Consider the following 21940-nt stretch of genomic DNA (forward strand, 5'->3'; position numbering starts at 1 on the left):
GCATGTAGCAGAAGCAGTTCATACAAATCTCTCTCTCATGAATATTCATTGTGGAAATCCTCAAAATCTGACTGGCTGGGATGCCTCTAGGACCAGGTTTGGGAACCACTGCACTATCCTATAAAGGCCTAACTGTGAGGAGGGTGTATTTCCTCTGCCTGTTGAGGATGGATACAGTCCTCATTCTCCCTTGATCTTCCAGTCAGTTCCCTTGAATATGGCTCATCTTACCCTAGTTAGTCACTATCAGGATTAGCAGTCATCAGCTAAGGCAAGATTTAAGATTTGTCACTAATAAGTATGACAGAATAGTGAACCTTAAAGAGCAGCATGGGGTGGCAGTGGGAATTATGAGCAATACCATATACTGGAGATCCAGGAGAGGAATAGGAGGAAGGTCACAGTGGTGCCCTTTTAAGCAGCATAAGGCCCCAAAATAAGCAACAGCAAGCCCCTCTGTGGTCCGGATAAATGTTATCTTCAAAAATGTGGCATCCTGTGCAGTTGCCTATGCCTAAATCTGAGCCTATTTTCTACGCCCTCATCCTTGTAGCCCACTAGTACCATGCTGGTGCCTGACTGAGGAGCATCACATCCCACTGCTGCAGCTCCTGGCAGAGTAAACCATGAAGCTGATCTCCTGGATCAAGCAACTTAGCTGGCTCTATGTTTCATATTCTGCACGACACTATATACTCCATTGGGGTTACTCTCCCAGATTGTGCAGTCATGACTAGCCACCCCTAAACATTATCTCCTGGCTACAACCCATTGCCTCTCCCAGCACAGTGCCCCCATATGGCACAAGGAAGAGTACTGCATGTAGGTGGACACAGAGACACACAGATCCAGGAGAAGCAGCATTCTTTTTTGGAGGAAAAACACCTTAAAAACCAGCTTTCAGAACATTTGTTTCCCTTAACCCAGGGGGTAGGCAACTCCAGACCTCGAGAGCCGCAGGCGGGTCAGGCTTTCAGGATATCCACAATGAATATGCATGAGATAGATTTGCATACCATGGAGGCAGTGCTTGCAAATCTATCTCCTGCATAGATTTGCAAGCCCTGCCTCCATGGTATGCAAATCTATCTCCTGCATATTCACTCTGGATATCCTGAAAACCTGACCTGCCTGCGGCTCTCGAGGACCGGAGTTGCCTACCCCTGCCTTAACCCAAAGAATTCTTTAAAGCTGGACAACTTATTTGTATCTTTGAAAAATATTTGTTGCAAGGGTATTATAGCAATATTTTTGATCTCACTACATGAAAAGTACAAACTGTTAACACACATTTTAAATAGCCAATATTCCACTTCAGTACATACCCCTGTCTTTCCGCTTCCAGTTTCTGCAGCCTGCATTTAAAAGAATTTACATAAATTTTAGTTGAAACAAGTTTTATTATAAATTATTCATTGAAAGCAGTAAAATATTTCCAGATGTTTAAAACAATAGATTACAGTTTGAGATTACACAATACCACAAAAACAACACCATGACAGCTCAAACATGTGAGCAACAAAATCAAGTTTAACTGGAGTTTATAAGGAAAAATTGTACCAGCACTAGTAGCCTGAGAAAAGTGATTTTCCCCAAACTCATTTTTCACAGAAATGATCTCTTGAATATGTAAAGTTCACATCCGCTTTTTCTGACTTTATGAAACTTGATAAAAGAAGACTCTTACAAAATGTTAAGACACAGCATTTGTCAGAAAAAAAATCTCCTATTTAGTCCTACCCCCAAGCTCTTTTGCTTTCTCCCCTAATAAAGGCTTTTTCAATTGCAGTTTCTGATTTTAACCAATAATCCCTATTTTTTTGGGGTGTGTAACTAGATAAAAACCACTTCCCCTACTACGTTTTCACCCCTTCCCCTTGTCTGTATTAGATCCTGTTTTTGTGCCTTCTCTGCAATGACAATTCCTCAGCAGCACAAATGTACATACCGATTCATTCAGAAAAAAGGTATCCAGTATGCTTACACTGGGCACACTACAAAACTTACAAGATTCTTACACTCTCAAGCTAGTCAAAAAATGTATTGAGTTAGTCTGATAAAAAAAAGGTATCTTATTTTCTTTTATTACACTCTCAAAAAACACTTAGGAGGATGAACACCTGAAAAGTATGTGCCTTCCCATCATGAAGGTAATCTTGAAATTTTCATCACAATTTATGCAGAACTGTAGTGTTTCTCAACTTTAAGCCAAGTACCTCTTAACAAATTCCAAATGAGTACCCTGAGTTTCAATCAGCGGAGAGTCTGAAAAGGACAATATTCCTTGGTCAGATCATTTCATATCGAGGACTGGATGCAGGTAATAAGCACTGAGCCCAGAAAAGCTTTCCTCCCAAACAAGTCTAGTGTCCGAGCCACTCTACCTATGGGCGCCAAGGCACATGTCCTGGAGTTCCTAGCTTGTTTGAACGCAGAATTCGACCACCAGAGAGTGGTGAAGCAGCTGAGCCCTCTCGAATACGGGAGCCTTCAGGATACGATAGTGCGTATCCACCTTAGGTGCAACCTACAACAAGAGGGAAGACCCCAGTTCCTCATCAGTGCATCTTTAAGGATAGGGAGCAATGGTACTGTAACCCCTACCTTAGGAGACGACTCGTAGAGCAGCACAAGTAACATCTCCGCCCTGAGCTCTTCCTTGGTCTCTAACTTAAATGGGATGACAGATACCATCTCCCTAACAAAAGTAGTGAAAAAGAGACCCTCAGGTGGAGATTTACCATCTCTCTTGTGGTGAGGAGGGATAAGAAGGTACCCTGTAAGGCTCCTCCTCTGAGAAATAAGGAGAGCCCTCTTCTGTGTCCAGTAAACAGTCCCATTCAAATTCTTCACCATATTCAGACTGGGCTGAGTGAATCAATGCCTGCATTGGCTGAGTGAAACCCTGTCCACACCCCAAAACAGAGTTACTATTTGAGCAAAGAGTTAGAGATATCTCCAGCAAGCTTTTACTTGTTTACTGAGATAGTCTCCTGTCATTAAAAAAGTAGTGGATATCCTTTAAAAAAACAAACAACAAAAAACAACACTGGCAAGTTCATGCATTGCAACTTGTTTTTCAGGAAGAAATTTTAAAGTTTTCCTACAGACACCATAATTTGAAGGAATTAAGCCCATCTGATGTAAGGAGGCAGGCTCCTTATGAAAAGATGTCTGGCAACCATCACAAATTTAGTGAATGCTCAGATTGTGATAGTACCCTGGAATTAGATGCTTGGTTTAAATGATCCTGTCTCCAATAGAAAATGTCTTTTAAAGCATACAACTACTTGTAAGGCTAACTTTTTATATACACAGTGCTCTGTGTCCGAAAGTACATATAGGACAAAACACCTGTCCTTTTAAGACAGGTGTGATGGAACACAAAAGCTGTTTAAAGCACAATAGGTTGCAGGCTCCTCTTGTTCACCATTGTTTAGAACATGGACACGTTTATTCCTCATTACGCTGTTGTGTGTTAGAACATATAGCTGCAGATGTACAAATCCGACACAGAAATGTCTATATGTAAATGCCAGAAGCCTAAGAAATAAGATGGGAGAGTTGAGTATATTGCACTAAATGAAAAGACAGATATAATAGGTATCTCTAAGACCTGGTGGAAGCAAGATAACCAATGGGACACCATCATATCAAGGTACAAATCATATCATAGTGACAGGGGGGACCGAATTGGTGGAGGGGTAGCATTATACGTTAAGGAGAGCCTTGAATCGAAGAGACTAAAAATTCTGCAGATAACAAAACACTTCTTGGAATCCCTACCATTTGTGTAAAGGGGAAAAGGATAGTGATAGTAAGTGTACTATCATCCTCCTGGGCCAGGATGAACACAAATGCAGAAATATCAGAAATTAGGGAGGCTAACAAACTGGGGAAGAAAAATAATGGGTTATTTCAATTACCTCGATATTGACTGGGTAAACATAATATCAGGGCATGCTAGGGAGGTAAAATTCCTAAAGGAAACTGAGGACCACTTTACAGAGCAGCTGGTTCAGAAACCAACAAAAGACAAAACAATTCTAGACCTAGTCCTTAGTGGAGCGCATCTGATGCAGGAGGTATTGGTGCTGAGTCCACTTAATAACAGTGATCATAACATCAACAGATTTGATAGAATCTCTAGAGTAAGTACACACAGGAAATCCAATACGTTGGCATTTAACTTTGAAAAAGAAGACCACGATAAAAATGAGAATGGTCAAAAAAACAAACAAACAAAAAAAAAAACAACCTTAAAGAGGAACAGCCGCAAAGGTCAAAAATTTACATGAGGCATTGATGCTGTTCAAAAATACCATCCTGGAAGACCAGCCCGGATATATTCCATGTATTAAAAAATAAGGAAGATCACCAAATGAGAAACAGCACGGTTAAAAAGTGAGGGGAAGGAAATATTAGAGCTAAAAAAGAAAATCCTTCAGAAAATGGGTGAAGGATCGAACAGAAAATAGGAAACAGAATAAGGAATTGCAAGTCAAATACACAGCATTGATAAGGGAGACAAAGAGACCTCAGAAAGAAGATTGCATTGGAAGCAAAAATACACAGTAAAAACTTTTTTTGCTATATTAGAAGCAAGAAGCCAGAAAAAGAATTAGTAGACAACTAGATGACCAAGGAGTAAAGGGGGCACTCAGGGAAGACAAGGCTATACAGGAGAAAAGATGTGGGAGAGAGATACCAGTGCCAGAAATGGTATTCAATGCTGATGAGTTAGAAAACCTGGAAGATATAATGGGGCAATTTGACAAACTAAAGAGTAGCAAATCGCCTGGACCAGATGTTATACAACCCAGAGTACTGATAGAATTAAAAAATGAACTTACAGAGCTATTGTTAGTAATATGTAAATTTAGCTTTAAAATTTAGCATGGTACCGGAAGATTGGAGGGTGGCCAATGTAATGCCAATTTAGTTCCAGAGGTGATCTGGGAAATCAGACCAGTGAGCCTGACATCGGTGCCAGGCAAAATTGTAGAAACTATTATATAGAACAAAATTACAGAGCATATACATAAGCATGGTTTAATGGGACAAAGCCAACATGGATTCTGTCAAGGGAAATCTTGCCTCACCAATCTACTACATTTCTTTGAAGGAGTGAATAAACATGTGGATAAAGGCGAGTCGATATTTTGAATTTTCAAAAGGCATTTGACAAAGTACCTCATGAAAGACTCCCGAGAAAATCAGAAAGTCATGGGAAAGGAAATACTGTCCTATTGTGGATTAAAAACTGGTTAAAAGATAGAAAACAGAGAGTAGGGTTAAAATGGTCAGTATTCTCAATAGAGAAGAGTAGATTGTGGGGTTCCCCAGGGGTCTATGCTAGACTGCTGCTTTTTAACATATTTATAAATGATCTAGAGATGGGAATAACTAGTGAGGTAATTGAATAACTTTGTATCATCAGTAAATTTAAAGTTGTTAAATCACAATAGGATTGTGAAAAATTGCAAGAGAACCTTAAGAGACTGGGAGATTAAGCATCCAAATGGCAGATGACGTTTAACATGAGCAAGTTCAAAGTGATACATGTGGTAAAAGTAGTTATTTTATTTTATTATTTTTATTTATTGCATTTGTATCCCACATTTTCCCACCTCTTTGCAGGCTCAATGTGGCTTACAGTACATCATGAGTGGTGGAAATATATTAGAAAATAGACATTTAGTGTTACAGAAGGATCTTGGGTAACATGATAATGAAAAAGAAAAACATGATAGTAGTATATAACAAGTAGATACTATAAGACAATTCTGAATATATGTGGAGGAGTTGTGTATATTCACATTGGATTATCTTTGTGGTATGCCTTGTTAAAGAGATAGGTCTTCAGTAGTTTGTGGAAGTTCGTTAGTTCGTAGATCTTTTTAGTTAGCTTAGCAGGCTTTAAAAAAGGTTTGGATAATTTCCTAAAATAAAACTCCATAAGCCATTAAGATGCACGTGGGAAAATCCACTGCTTATTTCTAGGATAAAGCATCATAAAATCTGTTTTGGTATCTTGCCAGGTACTTGTGACCTGGATTGGCCACTGCAATAAACAGGATACTGGGCTTGATGTACCTTCGGTCTGTCCCAGTATGGCAACACTTACGTTCTTATGGAGATTTAAAAATGCAGAGATCAATCATTTTATTTGCCATGACAAATTATTCATTACTTTAGTACTGCGAGCAGTAGTTATAATTAACATTTCTAATTTTTTAATTTAAGGTTTTAACTTTCATACCTTTAAATTAATAGAAGATCATTTTAAGAGACATTTTTCAATAAAACTAGACCATCTTGAAAATATCTTAATTTTAAAGGTGAAATAACATACCATAAGCACATCACCACCTCCTAAGATCAATGGGATAGACTCAGCTTGGATATCTGTGGGCAAACTAAACAACCAAAAAAAAAAAAATAATAAATAAATAAAAAGTCACATTCTCCAACAACTTTGTAGTTCAGAACAAAGTTACAGCAGATCTCTGCTTCACTATATACTAGTTCATATAAAACAAAAAAAAAAATAACGCTACAGTAGAAACATTTGAAAATTTATGCCACAATTATTATTGATAGTAGATTACTGTTAACATTCTTTAATGTTGGGTCTATCACATAAAAGTATAATGAAGCTTCAGCACATCCAAACTATTACAGCACTAAGTAATAAGCACAGACAACCGAGCATCTCTCTTCTACTTAAAATGTTTTAAATTGGCAGCAGCATTCTTATAAGGAAGCCAGTGTAAATGTTTTAAGTTTTTAAAAGCTCATTTGGGATTGGCATCACTGTATATTCCAAGAAAAGCAGTAGCCTTATGTACCCTCTCTAAGGTAAAACTAGTTCTTACCTAATAATTTTCTTTCCATTAGTCCCAACAGATCAATCCAGAGGCTTGTGGGTTATGTCTCTCTGCCAGCAGGCTGGGGTCTCAGTATCCCGCCCTACTTGAGGACTGCTTGGTTACATCCCACAAGTCTCTGGATTGATCTGTGGGACGATATGAAAGGTAAAATTAGTCCTTGATGATTTCTTTCCATTAGTCCCATTAATCGGTTAGCATAGCTACATTGCCGCATACTGATTAGTGCATAAGCCTTACTGCCTACAAAATAGGTGGTAGTAAATGCTCACACACTAACGTGAAAATTAGTGTATGGCCATTGATACTGAAAACAGAACTATCAGCCATTTTACCCCTGTGGAAAAAATGGCCTTAGCGCGCAATGACCCTTTTAAGGATGTGTGAGGCCACTTTTCACTGCAGTTTGGTAAAAGGGCCCCTTAATATGCATGCCTACCAAGAGGCTGTACCATCTTTAGCTTTGTGTGGTAGCTAATGGAATTCAGTGGCACTTTTTATAAAGCAAGAATTAGATATGAAGTTTCAGCAATCAAGTTTCAAGTTTTTCATCATTTGATATACCGCCCATTAGACTTTCAGAGTAGTTTATAAAATATACAAGTTCTTGAAGACCCGGCCTTTTCAACACAATAAAAACAGTAACATTAGTTAAAAGGAACTGCTATATTCTACTAACTATTGTATCATGTTTGATCATTTCATGTAACAATATACATCCCTTTCAAACAAGACATCAAAGAAATCTACAACGAAATCAATCAAAGTCTACACATCATGAACACATGGGCAGATGCATTTCGTCTGAAATTAAATGCAGAAAAAACTCAATGCCTGATACTCACCCTCCCAATACAACACGAATGAATTTACCGCTATAAACACACCAAAATTAAACCTTCCAATCTCAGAAACGCTAAAAATCCTTGGAGTCATTATCGACCGCCACTTAACACTCGAAACTCATGTAAACAATACAACCAAAAAGATGTTCTACTGCATGTGGAAACTGAAAAGAATAAGACCATTCTGCCCAAGATCCGTCTTTCGCTGCCTAGTGCAATCCCTCGTACTAAGCCATCTGGATTACTGCAACTCACTATACGCAGGTTGCAAACAGCAAATACTGAGGAAACTTCAAACAGCCCAGAATACAGCAGCCAGACTCATCTTCGGAAAACCAAAATATGAAAGTGCAAAACCCTTACGAGAGAAGCTACACTGGCTTCCACTCAAGGAACGCATTACTTTTAAAGTATGCACATTAATCCACAAAATCATTCACGGCGAAGCTCCAGCCTACATGTCTGAGTTAATAGACTTACCACCCAGAAACGCCAAAAGATCATCCCGAACTTTCCTCAACCTCCACTTCCCTAATTGCAAGGGCGTAAAATACAAGACACTACACGCGTCAACCTTTTCTCACGTGGGCATGCAGTTCTGGAATGCACTGCCGTGCAACCTGAGAACGATCTACGAGCAAACCTCCTTCCGCAAATTATTGAAGACCCATCTTTTTGAAAAAATTTACGGAAAGAACCAAAACACAAAGTCCACACTCACTGTTCACTAATGCATCAATACATCCACTTCTGAACTCTCATCCCCCGTAATCTCACCTCACTCATACCTTTACTCATAGAAATATGTATACCATACATAATGCCCTTTTAGCTTCCCGCTGTCTCCTTCCAATGTTTCAAGGTTTTGTTCCAGTGTTATATTCCTTAACAATTCTTTGATTGTCTCGCATAACTCTTCACAATGTAATCCATAACCAAGTTGTAACAAATTGTATTTCCATCATTCATATCGTATTGTAAGCCACACTGAGCCCGCAAAAAGGTGGGAAAATGTGGGATACAAATGCAATAAATAAATAAAACTGCTCTGTTTTATAACTGACTGAATACTCTACTTTGCAATTTGAAAAAAGGTACATAATAAAAATGAAATTACTAGGACTTTACACCCAAGCATAAAAACCCATATATTTTTTTTTTTATTATTATTATTCCATGTCAGCAAATATTGACAGAGCAGCATGCCAGGACTTTACACCCAAGCATAAAAACACATATTTTTTATTATTATTATTCCATGTTCATTATTATTATTCCATGTCGCCAAACCTTGACAGAGCAGCATGCCATCAAGAATTTCTAAAGGCTGGTGGCAAAAGACAACTTCTACAGCAGAGCATGTCAGTGTCTCATACTTATCAGTACTTTAATGCAAAACATCACATAAAACATTTAGTAAGCGATAGCATTGAAAAATGCCTCCACTGGTTGTCTTTGCTCACTCACTTTCAATCACACTAATATGTTTAATACCATACATACATACACATTATCAATATTAAAATAACTTTGCACTCTCTCTGACCTAAGTAATGAAGTTACAGCAATGTTCGAATCATTTCACAAATGCTTTGTTCCTTCAATTATTACAATTCTTTTTCAACAGTCTATAAATTGTTCATGTGGAAGATCCACTCTCTTTAATTGATCCTATCCCATGCAAAACCATATCAATTAAATATAACATGCTTGCTGGCGTGCATGTCCATTAGGTATTCCTGTAATCGACAAATCCTTCAATCGAGCATTACTCTTAGAATCACACCGTCAACCGTTATTTCTTTCAGCTCCAGTTCTTGGTGTCAGATATTTAAAGTCTGGAATACCTAATGGGCATGCAAGCAAGCACGTTATATTTAATTGATATGATTTTGGATTGGATAGGATCAATTAAGGAGAGTGGATCTTCCACATGAACAACTTATATTGTAACTAGTAAAAAAAAAGGCCCGTTTCAGTTTTAAAGGAAACGGGCGCTAGCAAGGTTTTCCTCGTAGTGTGTATGTTTGAGCGAGTGTGAATGTGCGAGTGTGTGTGTTTGTGACAGAGAGAGTGAGACTGGGTGCGAGTGTGTGTGTGAGAATGAGAGTATGCGCCAGGGTCCTCCCTCTCTCCCAGTTCCAGGGTCGTCGTCCCCCCGGTATGTCTCCCATTTGCAGGGGTGTCCCCCCTCCCTCCCTTCCTTCCTCCCAGTTGCAGGGTCTCCCCTCCATCCCTTCCTCCTTTTTTCCCAGTTGCAGGGTCCCCCCTCCCTTTTTCCCAGTTGCAGGGTCCTCCTCCCCCATCCCTTTTTCCCAGTTGCAGGGTCCCCCCCCCTCCCACTTGCAGGGTCTGTGTGTCTCCTCACCTCCTTTTGTCCAGTGGAAAAAGCTGTAAAAACGGCAATGAGAAGCACCTCCTAGGTTTCTTTTTTTTTTTTTTTTTTTTTTTGAGTGTATAGGAATGACAGCTGCTTTGGGGAGTGGAATCAGAGATTAACCAATGGGCTTCCTTGCTTACCATAGACTTGCTTTGTTCACTTCCACTCCTGTCTATTGAACGTTCTGCAGCATGTCACAGCAGCCAATCAGTGGCATTTCAGGAATAATGTCACTTTTATCTACTCCACTTTCCTGAGCAGCTCTGGCAGGAAACCACGGTTCCAGGCAGCCTCAGAACGTTGGAGGTGAGAATTATAATATAGGAGGATAATTGAAAGAACAACGCATTTGTGAAATAATTCTAACATTGCTGCAACTTCATTACTTAGGTCAGAGAGATTGATAATGTGTGTGTGTGTATGGTATTAAAGCTGTTAGTGTGATTGAAGTATGAGTGAGCAAAGACAACAAAGGGAAGCATTTTTCAATGCTATCGCTTACTAAATGTTTTATGTGATGTTTTGCATTAAAATACAGATTAATAAAGGAATATTATAAGTTTGGTAGAGTATTTATATTTGTAACTAGATTGAACTTTTTACTCATAGAAATAATAGTGTTATACTTATTATTAGAGGATCAGCAAGGCACACCACCATCAGAATGCTGCCCACTGAACTAAGGCAACAGTGGTTCTCTAACTTTACCATATGAAGTCTTCCGAAATCTGCAGTCATATGACCCTTTCTTTCTTAGTCCTTCTGCCTCCGATTGGCAAGAAAATGGCACATCACACCTGGATCCTGCACTGTTCTTGGCAATGTAATTTCTACTGCACTGTTTAGAGATAAACGCCATCACCTTGCGTTCAAATACAGTCCTCGAGCATTATACCCATCATCTTTTCTAGAAAGTTTTCCACTATTACTTATGCGTCCCACCAATATTTGCTAACAAATTTAATTTACCACTCTCCTTTCTGGAGTGGAGTAGCCTAATGGTTAGTACAGCGGCCTGGGAACCATGGGAACTGGGCTCAATCCACACTGCAGCTTCTTCAGACTCTAGGCAAGTCATTTAAACTGCCCCAAATACAATCAAATAGTACCTGTATATAACATGTAAACTGCTTTGATTGTAACCACAGAAAGGAAGAATATAGGAAGTACAAAACTGCATACGCCACCTCCTTCTCTTTCCTTGGGACTCAGTTTTGGAACTCTTTACCAAGGTTCATCAAAACCATTGCAGATCATCCGACATTCCGGAAATCACTGAAGACCATGTTATTCCGGAAAGCCTACCCTGCTGGCTTTCCCAGTGACTCCACTGCTGGAAGCCAACCAATCTGAAGACATTTGGACATATTCCCTTCCCTAACAGCTTGCTCTTTATCGCCCTGCCTACCTATTTATTTGGTTTAAGATTGTACTTATATTCCCTTCCTTTATCTCTCTGTTCCTTCTACCCTCTCAGTTCTCATTGCATTTATTTTAATGGTTCATTGTAAGCCGCTTTGAGGCTGCAAAACTGCGGCAAAAGGCGGGGTATAAATGATCAAAATAAATAAATAAATATCAAATCCCATCTCCTATCCCTATCTCACTTGGCTTAGAATAAAAAAAGACCATATTCCCCAGAACCAAGAAAGGTTAGCTGATACATCTGATCTAGATCCCATGCACAGCCAACCCTCAGTCTATCTGCTAATGCTGTCATCTTCTGGGAGCCTGTTAGAGTCGCTTTTGACTTGGGTTTGTGGATCTCATAAGATCATTTATTTATTTATTTAGATTTTGCTCACACCTTTTTCAGTAGTAGCCCAAGGTGAGTTACATTCAGGTACTCTGGATATTTCTCTGTCCCAGGAGGGCTCAAAATCTAATTCTGTACCTGAGGCAATGGAGGGTTAAGTGACTTGCCCAAGAACACAAGGAGCAGCAGTGGGATTTGAACTGGCCACCTCTGGATTGCAAGACCGGTGCTCTAACCACTAGGCCACTCCTCCACTGTGCACAGGACCTCAGCAAAGAGATCTTTCTCCCTTTTCTCCCTGGCTAAGGCTGGAAAAAAAGCAAGTAAATCCCAGCTGAATTTTGAGCTCCTGGGCCAGAGTACATAAGTAATGCCATATTGGGAAAAGACAAAAGGCCCATCAAGGCCAGCATCCTGTCCCCTACAGCGGCCAATCCAGATCAAGGGCACCTGACAAGCTTCCCAAACGCACAAACATTATACATGTTATTCCCGAAATTGTGGATTTTTCCCAAGTCCATTTAGTAGCGGTCTATGGACTTGTCCTTTAGGAAACTGTCCAAACCCTTTTTAAACTCTGCTAAGCTAACCGTCTTAACCACGTTCTCCGGCAACGAATTCCAGAGTTTAATTATGCGTTGGGTGAAGAAAATCTTTCTCCAATTTGTTTTAAATGTACTACACTGTAGTTTCATCGCATGCCCCCTAGTCCTACTATTTTTGGAAAGCGTGAAGACGCTTCACATCCACCTGTTCCGCTCCACTCATTATTTTATATACCTCTATCATGTCTTCCCTCAGCCGTTTCTTCTCCAAGCTGAAAAGCCCTAGCCTCCTTAGTCTTTCTTCATAGGGAAGTTGTCCCAACCCCGCTATCATTTTCGTCGCCCTTCACTGCACCTTTTCCAATTCCACTATATCTTTCTTGAGATGCAGCGACCAGTATTGGACACAATACTCAAGGTGTGGTCGCACCATGGAGCAATACAACGGCATTATAACAGTCTCACACCTGTTTTCTATACCTTTCCTAATAATACCCAACATTCTATTCGCTTTCCTAGCCGCAGCAGCACACTGAGCAGAAGGTTTCAGTGTATTATTTTTATTTATTGTACATTTCTACCCCACATTTTCCCACACATGCAGGCACAATGTGGCTTACATAGGATTAAGTAAAATAACAATACAGTAAGAGATATGGGAAGAGGTAATTTGGCAAGGAAGGGGAAGAGGGCATATCAATGGGACTATTAATTGGTAAGAGTATAGGGGGAGTAGGCCAATCCAAATAGGTGTGTCTTCAGCAGCTTCTTGAACAGTTGGTGATCCATTTGTAGTTTTAAGTATTTCGGCAAAACATTCCAATTCTTTGGCACTGGAGTAGTGGAAAGACGAAGTGAAGATCGACTTGTATTTGATGCCTTTACAATTTGTGAAGTGTAGGTTGAGATACGAACGCGAGGTGGCTACTGCGTTTCTGGGTGGAAGGTCAATAAGGCAAAGCATGTACTCCGGAGCTTTCCCGTAAATGATTTTATGAGTTAGTGAGCAAATTTTGAAGGAGATACGTTCCCTCATGGGCAGCCAGTGAAGAAGGAAGCGCAGAGGTTGTGCATGTTCAAAACGTGATTTTCCCAGGATTAATCTCGCCGCAGTGTTTTGTGCAGTCTGGAACTTTTTCAAAAGATATTCATGGCAACCTGCGCAGATCCCACTGCAGTAATCTAGGTGAGATAGCACTAACCAATGAACAAGGGTACGAAATAGTTCTCTAGTTAGGCAGTATCTAATCTGCCGAAGCCTCCACATTGCATTGAACATTCTTTTAGTGACAACTCTTACTTGATCGTCCAGATGCAAATGCTTGTCCCAATTCACCCCAAGGAGCTTTAGACTACTAGAAATAGGGAGGACGTAGTCTTTTACAATGAAGATATCTGTTGGGAGTGAGTAGAAGGGGGAGTGGAGAATAAGGCACTGAGTTTTATCCTTATTTAACTTGAACCGAAACACCTTCGCCCAATGTTCCATTGTGGAAAAGCTTGCAGCAATCAGATCTGAGATTTCAGCTACTGTGTTACAAAAAGGAATGGAGATGGTGACATCGTCAGCATAAATGTACGGATTTAGACCAAGGTTGCATAGGGCTGTAGCAAGTGGGATCAACATGATATTGAACAATGTAGGTGATAGGGGTGAGCCTTGAGGCACCCCACAGGAGGCTCTCCAGGAAGCGGAAATGGTAGATTTCACTTTGACCTGGTAAGATCTAGACGACAGGAAGCCGTTAATCCAGTGCAAAACAAAACCACCCACACCAAACGTATCAAGTAAGTGTAAAAGGAGTTCGTGATCCACCATATCAAAAGCACTGGACAGGTCAAACTGCAGTACAAGAACTTTTTTCCCCAACCGATATCTCACATTTGAAGTTTGACAGGAGAGTAACCAGCACTGTTTCGGTACTGTACTGGGTGCGGAATCCAGACTGCGAATGGTGCAGGATATCAAACTTCGTCAGGAATTCATTCAGTTGAGTGTTGACTATACTCTCCATGACCTTGACCAACAGTGGTATGGAAGCTAAAGGACGGTAGTTTGTGATTACATCAGGTTTAACCTTAGGGTTTTTGCGGATGGGCGTGAGACGTATGCGTCCATGGTCCGGTGGGAACAAATCCTTTGATAGTAAATTATTGAGGTGGGTTGTCAAGTCAACTACAAAGCAGTGCGGTGCAGTTTTTTAACAAATGATTGGGACAAACACCAAGGCCACAGTATTTGCTGGAGAACCTTCGCAATGTTTTGGATACCGTTTCAACCGGAATACCACTAAAGGCTGTCCAAATGCGGTCGGCCAGACAATGGTCAGCAAATGGTACTAATGAGCTAAGGAAGTCGTCCACAGCAGATAGACAACTTACTGAAGTAGACCTTAGAGTTAAAATTTTATCATTGAAGTAGGTTGCAAGCTGGTCAGCTGGAGGGAGGTCTCCACTAAAGGCCTCCTCCTTATTATCAACGACGACACCCAGATCCCTTTCTTGGTCCGTAACTCCTAACGTGGAACCTTGCATGATGTAGCTATAATTCAGGTTCTTTTTTCCCACATGCATCTCCTTGCACTTAAACGTCATCTGCCATTTAGCCGCCCAATCTCCCAGTCTCTCTAAGGTCCTTCTGTAATTTTTCACAATCCTCTCGCGAGTTAACGACTTTGAATAACTTTGTGTCATCAGCAAATTTAATTACCTCACTAGTTACTCCCACCTCTAAATCATTTATAAATATATTAAAGAGCAGCGGTCCTAGCACTGACCCCTGAGGAACCCCACTAACTACCCTTCTCCATTGTGAATACTGCCCATTTAACCCCACTCACACTGTTTCCTATCCTTCAACCAGTTTTTAATCCACAATAGGACGTTACCTCCTATCCCATGACCCTCCAATTTCCTCTGTAGCCTTTCATGAGGCACCTTGTCAAACCCCTTTTGAAACTCCAGATACACAATATCAACCGGCTCTCCCCTTTGTCCACATGTTTGTTTACTCCTTCAAAGAATTGAAGTAAATTGGTCAGGCACAATTTCCCCACACTAGAGCCCAGAACAACAAGTTTTAAAAGTAGCTGGCCACGTCACTGCAGGTTACCTCTTATCTGTGTTAACTAAAGAAGAAATAGTCAGTTCTCTGAAACAGTTTTAAACATAAACATGCAGCACCTGCTGGACAAACTAGAGAAATACACTTCAAGAAGTAATACAATTTACAGGCTTAAAACCAGGCCCACCCCTCAAGGCCCGCGCCAGCCCCAGCTTCCATTGCCAGCCACTGCTGCTTTTCCTGATGAGCAGCAGGGCCGGCGCTACAAAAAGAAGCGCTCAGCTGACTGAGCTGAGCGCCAACGCGACGAGAAAAAATGTTTTTTAAATAACGCGGCACCGCAGGCAGCCTCGAAGCATTGGCTGCTGGCTCTGCAGGCTCCTCCCATCTCTTACGTCACTGCCCCTGCTTTGCTCCAGGGGCAGTGACGTAAGAGACGGGAGGAGCCTGCAGAGCCAGCAGCCAATGCTTCGAGGCTGCCTGCGGTGCCGCGTTTTTTTTAAAAACATTTTTTCTCGTCGCGTTAGCGCTCAGCTCAGTCAGCTGAGCGCTTCTTTTTGTAGCGCCGGCCCTGCTGCTCATCAGGAAAAGCAGTAGTGGCCGGCAATGGGAGCTGGGGCTGGTGGGCCTGAATCGGGAGAGGGAAAACAGACAGAAGGATGGGGAGAGAAAGAGGGAAAACGGAAGGATGGGGAGAGAAAGAGGGAAAACGGAAGGATGGGGAGAGAAAGAGGGAAAACGGAAGGATGGGGAGAGAAAGAGGGAAAACAGACAGAAGGATGGGGAGAGAAAGAGGGAAAACAGACAGAAGGATGGGGAGAGAAAGAGGGAAAACAGACAGAAGGATGGGGAGAGAAAGAGGGAAAACAGACAGAAGGATGGGGAGAGAAAGAGGGGAGATGGATGAAAGGATGCAGAGAAAAAGGGGAGCGACTGGAAGGATGTGGAGAGAGAAGGGACACTGAACAGAAAAGGGTAGAGAGATAGACACTGGTTAGAAGGAGGGAGAGAGACATTAGATTGAAGGATCAGGAGAGAGGGTAGATGGGTAGAAGGATGGGGAGAGAAACAGGGAAGACACTGGATGGAAGGGTAGGGAGAAAGAGGTGACACGACGGAAGGATGCAGAAAGAAAGAGAGGAGACTATTGGAAGGATGGGGAGAGAGAGAGGGGAGACACTGGAAGGATGGGGAAAGAAAGAGGAGAGCTGCTGCATGGAAAGGGGGAGTAGTGAAAGATTGGAGAATAAGAGGAAGGGGCACGGGGAGAACAAGGGTGAGAAAAAGATGAAAAGCCATTAAGTAGATGAAGGAAATTAAAGAACGGATAGTAAGAATGAATTAAATCTGGACACAGAGAGAGGCAGAAAAATATTGAAGAAAGCAAAGAAAAAGGAGAGAAAAATGACAAATGGCCAGGAAACCCTGGCAGAAGAGAAGCAAAAAACCAAGGAAAGCAGAATCTAGAGACTGGGAGCAACACAATGAGAAAAAGTAAATGGCCATACAACAAAGGTAAAGAAAATAATTTTATTTTTAATTTAGGATAAAGTAATATGGTGTTAATAAAGTTTCAGAGACCAATACTTCCTTCCTTAGGTCAGGAGAGGATACCGTAACAGCATTATACTGACCTGAGGCAGGAGGTTTTGGCCTCTGAAAGCTCACTGAAAAGGATTAGGCTATTAAATAAATTGTCTGAAATCTGATGCACTGAAAAGCAGCACTTTAACCTGTGTGACAAATGCACCTGAGTGTGACTAAATTTTGCTGGGGGAGTGGGGGGTAGAGAGAAAATTTTGTGCCCACCCACTTTGGGTTCAGGCCCACCCAAAATTGGCAGTCTGGCTACACCACTGCTTAAAACCCACTGTTTTCTGCACACATTATTAATAGCTGCCTGACTCTCACATTTGATTTACAACACCGTACGAACCAGAGGTACCCCCTCTCTCCTCTCCTTTTTTGTTATCAGTGGAGCTGTTGGCAACCAAACACCCTGAGCTCCAGGGAATTTGGGTAGACACTCAAGAGTACCGAATTAGTATTTATGCTGACGTCATGCTGTTATATGTATTGCATATAGACCACTTAGTGCCAAGAATTATGCAGCTGATTGATAGCTTTACAGGGCTTAAGATTGCTCCTGAAGCTATGACAGAGGCTCTTCCCTTATAGCTGGAGGTGGGGGCCATTAACCCATATCATTAGTTGAATGATAAGTGATAACTGTTTTCCATCACTAGCAACCTGTGTTCTATCAAATGCAATAAAATAAAGGACTAGGGAATGTTATACATCAGGTGATTTTAGATCTAAATCAGTACAGGAAAAGAGTACTTACAGCCAGTCCATCTGTTCCACAGCCTGAGCTATCTCAGGCATCACACCCATCTCTATGAAAGAGAGATTTAAAAAAACATGTTAAATAGTTAGGTCTCCAGATATAAATACAGAATCTACTCAACCACTTAAAATATTAGTAATTCAACAAGATTTATTGATTATATGCAGAACAAGAAATACAACACAAAAAAGTGAGATGGATCCAAAGAGTATATCAAAATATGTAAGAAACTTTATTGTAAAAGTCAAACATTTCTATGACTTTTACAATAAAGTTTCTTATGTATTTTGATATCGTCTTTGAATCCACCTCACTTTTTTTGTTTTGTTGCTCATGATTGCATAAGACTTTTTGATTTCCTCCTTTTTCCTTTTGAAAAACAAATACAAGCCATAACCACATCAGATCCAACTTTTGCTAGAGAAAGGCACTATAAAGAAACAAAATACCAGAAACAAAACACTGAAATATTTACAGATACAGTTAGTTAATTTATAGCCCACTGTTTCCCATATAGTTCACAGAGGATTACAGCAAGATTCTAGAGTACAATAGTCTAGGAAATTAAATAATGTACATGCAAAATAATACATAAACCTTAAAGCAGTATAACATAATAATGAAAAAAAGAAACAATAGTGTCTTCAAACATTTCTTAAATATCATATACTTGGTAATATTTCTAAGATTATCTAGTAAAAATTGCCAGAATTTTGCAGCTTGAAAAAGCAAACAGACAATTAAAAAGCTTTTGTTTAGGTAATGCCTTTAAGACTCGGGAAATAAAATAATGACAATTTCTGGAAATTATATAGATGGTTCATTAATGTATAATGTACAAGACTGATCATGTATAATGAAACTTGCCCAAATGTAATCTTCCATAATAAACAACCCATCTTAAAAAATATCCTTGCCTCAACAGTCAACCAATGAATCCTAATAAAGTAAGGAGCAATTCTATCTGTTTTATGTACAGAGAATATTAGGCGTAAAGCAACATAGTAAACTTGGACTGTTGAGGTCTGTGTATGCCTAATTTCTTGTAAGGGCCTAAGACATGTAGTGCAAAAGGCCTCATTCTCTGGAAAGAGAAAGCTGCACAAATAAAGGCGCTAAACTGCTTAAGTCTTCTGTTATCCCTGAAAGCCATACTCTGTGGACTAGCACTGTGTCTACTGTTGTCCACAAGCTGAAGCCATTTGGGAAGAGCCACCAATGTGTTGTTCTTGTGCCTGAAGTTCAGAGTCACAGTCAGGATTGCTGCTAATTCCTTCCTGCAGTAATGGAGGTAAGTAGCTATGGTACAATGTGTGCTAGTATGGGTACGAGCTGTTTTTGGATTGCAAGGGGCTTTGCTGCTTTGCCTGCTGCAGATATAGCATATGCCAAGTGCCAGTGGCTGGTGAGGGTACAAGACATCACTGGGACCCAATACTTATATCAAACTGTGGGCAGCAACTACTTATAGCCAAGAGTATGGTTTGGAAGGTGGAAAGAACCCCTTGTGGCAACCAGGAATATACTGTGCCTTGTAAAAGTCTCTACACCCTAGCACATTTTCATTCTCCTGTTTTAAAACTACACCTCAGCTTGCACTGAAGTAGGAGTTTGTTTCACCGAATTGCACAACACTCTATCCATTTAATGTGAAATAACAATTAAACTTCAAAAAAAATTAAGAAACCAAAGAGTCTCCTATGACTGTAGGAGGAGTGGCCTAGTGGTTAGGGTGATGGACTTTGGTCCTGGGGAACTGAGGAACTGAGTTCGATTCCCGACACAGGCAGCTCCTTGTGACTCTGGGCAAGTCACTTAACCCTCCATTGCCCGCCGCATTGAGCCTGCCATGAGTGGGAAAGTGCGGGGTACAAATGTAAAAAAAAAAAAAAAAAATTACTTTAATTTCCAAAAACTACCTTAACAAGCCCCCTAATAAATGAAATGACAACTTATTTCCAATTACAGCAAATGGTCTGATTTGAAAACACCTGTATGAATATAGCCATGTTATAAATTGCAAACCTGAAGCAAAACGTGCCAAATGTGAATCCATCAAACAACTCTGATAAAAAGTTATTCAAAAGGAGAAATTAGATGTTACCTGCTAATTTGCTTTCCTTTAATCCCTCCGGAATGGCCCAGGATTGGACTGATGGGTTGTGCTCGCCTTCCAGCAGGTGGAGCCTGAGAAAAAACTCTGCCTCTAGAGAGCCAATAGGAGCCCTGGTCATGTGACCCTAGCCTCAGTATTTGAATAACAAAGCAGAAAAAAGTAGAAAAAATTGCTACCCTCTGTCCCCCGAGGAAGTTCAGCAGCCAGGAAGCACTCAGATAAACATGCTTAACGACGGCTCACCGGCAACTCTCACCAGAGCAGCGGTATGGCCTTTCTATATACTTATGCCATACATAGACAAAGTATGTAAATAGTGATGTATATGATTACATAATGATACATAACATTAACTGATAAGCTGCAACAAAACAGCTTATGTATTTATCTATGTGATAACTCGTAAAACAGCTCTGCCAACCAAGGAACAATTGAATATAGAAACTTTGAATGTAGACAGAAAAATAACACGGGAGGGACCTGGGCCGGTCCGGAGGGATTAAAGGAAAGCAAATTAGCAGGTAAGATCTAATTTCTCCTTCCTTAGTATCCCTCCGGACCGGCCCAGGATTGGACTGATGGGATGTAACAAAGCAGTAGTCCTACCGGAGGGACCCCAGCAAACCCGCTGTGAGTACTCACGAAGCAAAAACCACCTCCTGTCGACACTGAACATCAAGTCTGTAATGTTTAGAAAAAGAATGAAGAGAGGACCAAGTCGCCGCCTTACAAATCTCCGCTGGAGGCACGAAGGAACACTCAGCCCACGACGCTGCTTGCCTTCTAGTAGAATGAGCTTTAACAGCCTCCGGGACTGTTTTGCCCGCCAAGAGGTAGGCCGATGCTATCATTTCTTTGATCCACCTAGACAACGTGGGCTTAGAAGCTGTCAAGCCCTTATGGTGGCCACCGAACAGAAGAAAAAGACGATCCGTTCGACGAAAGTCCTCAGTAACTGCGAGGTATCGTTTAAGCACTCTCTTAACATCCAGAGTATGCAACCGCCTCTGCTCCTGCGTCCCTAAGGCCGATCCAAAAACAGGAAGGAAAACCGACAGGGACAGATGAAAACGAGAGAGTACCTTAGGCAAAAAGGAAGGAACTGGATGAAGGACTACTCGCTCCTTAGAAAATTCTAGAAACAGAGATCTACAGGAAAAAGCTTGTAACTCCGAGACCCTCCTAGCTGACGCAATAGCCAGCAAAACACTAAAGCGTCAAATCCTTCAGAGAACATGTTTGTAATGGCTCAAAAGGAGGCCTCGTTAAGAGTGGAAAGAACCAGATTAAGGTCCCAAGATGGAAAGACCGGTCTGACCGGTGGACAAAGGCTAACCCCCTTCAAAAAACGGACGACATCGGGAAGACTAGCCAAAGCCTTACCCCAAATCCGACCTCTGAAACAGGAAAGAGCTGCCGTCTGCACTACCTCGCTGTAGAAAATCTAACATCTGAGCTACGGAAGCCCGAAAAGGAGCAATCCCAGCATCTGCACACCAAGCCTCAAAGATTCTCCAGATGCGAATATAGCTTAGAGAGGTGGAGCGACGACGAGACCGAAGTATGGTGGAAATCACTGAAGCTGAAAAACCCCTCTTAGCTAAACGGGTTTGTTCAAGAGCCAAGCCGTAAGACAAAAATCGAGCCGGGTCTGGATGTGAAATTGGCCCTTGTACCAGCAAGGCCTTGTGCACCGGCAGACAAAGAGAAGAGGCCACCGTCAGACGTTGCAGATCAGCGTACCAAGGACGCCGAGGCCAGTCTGGAGCCACTAAAATTACCGGCCCCCCGTGCTGCTCGATCCTTTGTAGGAGACAGCCTATCAGTGGCCATGGAGGAAACGCGTAAAGAAGATCGGAGGGCCACTGCTGCGAGAGCATCTACCCCTGCCGTTCTTGCATCTCTTCGGCGACTGAAGAAACGAGGAACTTTGGAGTTGAGACTGGAGGCGAAAAGATCTAGAACTGGAGGGCCCCATCGCTGCACTATCAACTGAA

At 41.3% G+C, this 21940-nt stretch overlaps 1 protein-coding gene across 1 annotated transcript in view; it reads right to left on the bottom strand.

Annotated features, from left to right (window-relative positions):
- DDX1 (DEAD-box helicase 1) overlaps positions 1 to 21940 on the bottom strand; it is a 223644-nt gene that overhangs the window by 184475 nt on the left and 17229 nt on the right. The window contains exons 2-4 of the mRNA XM_030198848.1: positions 17825 to 17876; positions 6356 to 6419; positions 1326 to 1355 (exon numbers count right to left, since the gene is read on the bottom strand). Of these exons, the coding sequence (XP_030054708.1) occupies positions 1326 to 1355; positions 6356 to 6419; positions 17825 to 17876 (146 nt within the window). The remainder of the gene's footprint in view (positions 1 to 1325; positions 1356 to 6355; positions 6420 to 17824; positions 17877 to 21940) is intronic.

Source organism: Microcaecilia unicolor, chromosome 3, assembly GCF_901765095.1.
Source record: "Microcaecilia unicolor chromosome 3, aMicUni1.1, whole genome shotgun sequence".
NCBI classification, from domain to species: Eukaryota; Metazoa; Chordata; class Amphibia; order Gymnophiona; family Siphonopidae; genus Microcaecilia; species Microcaecilia unicolor.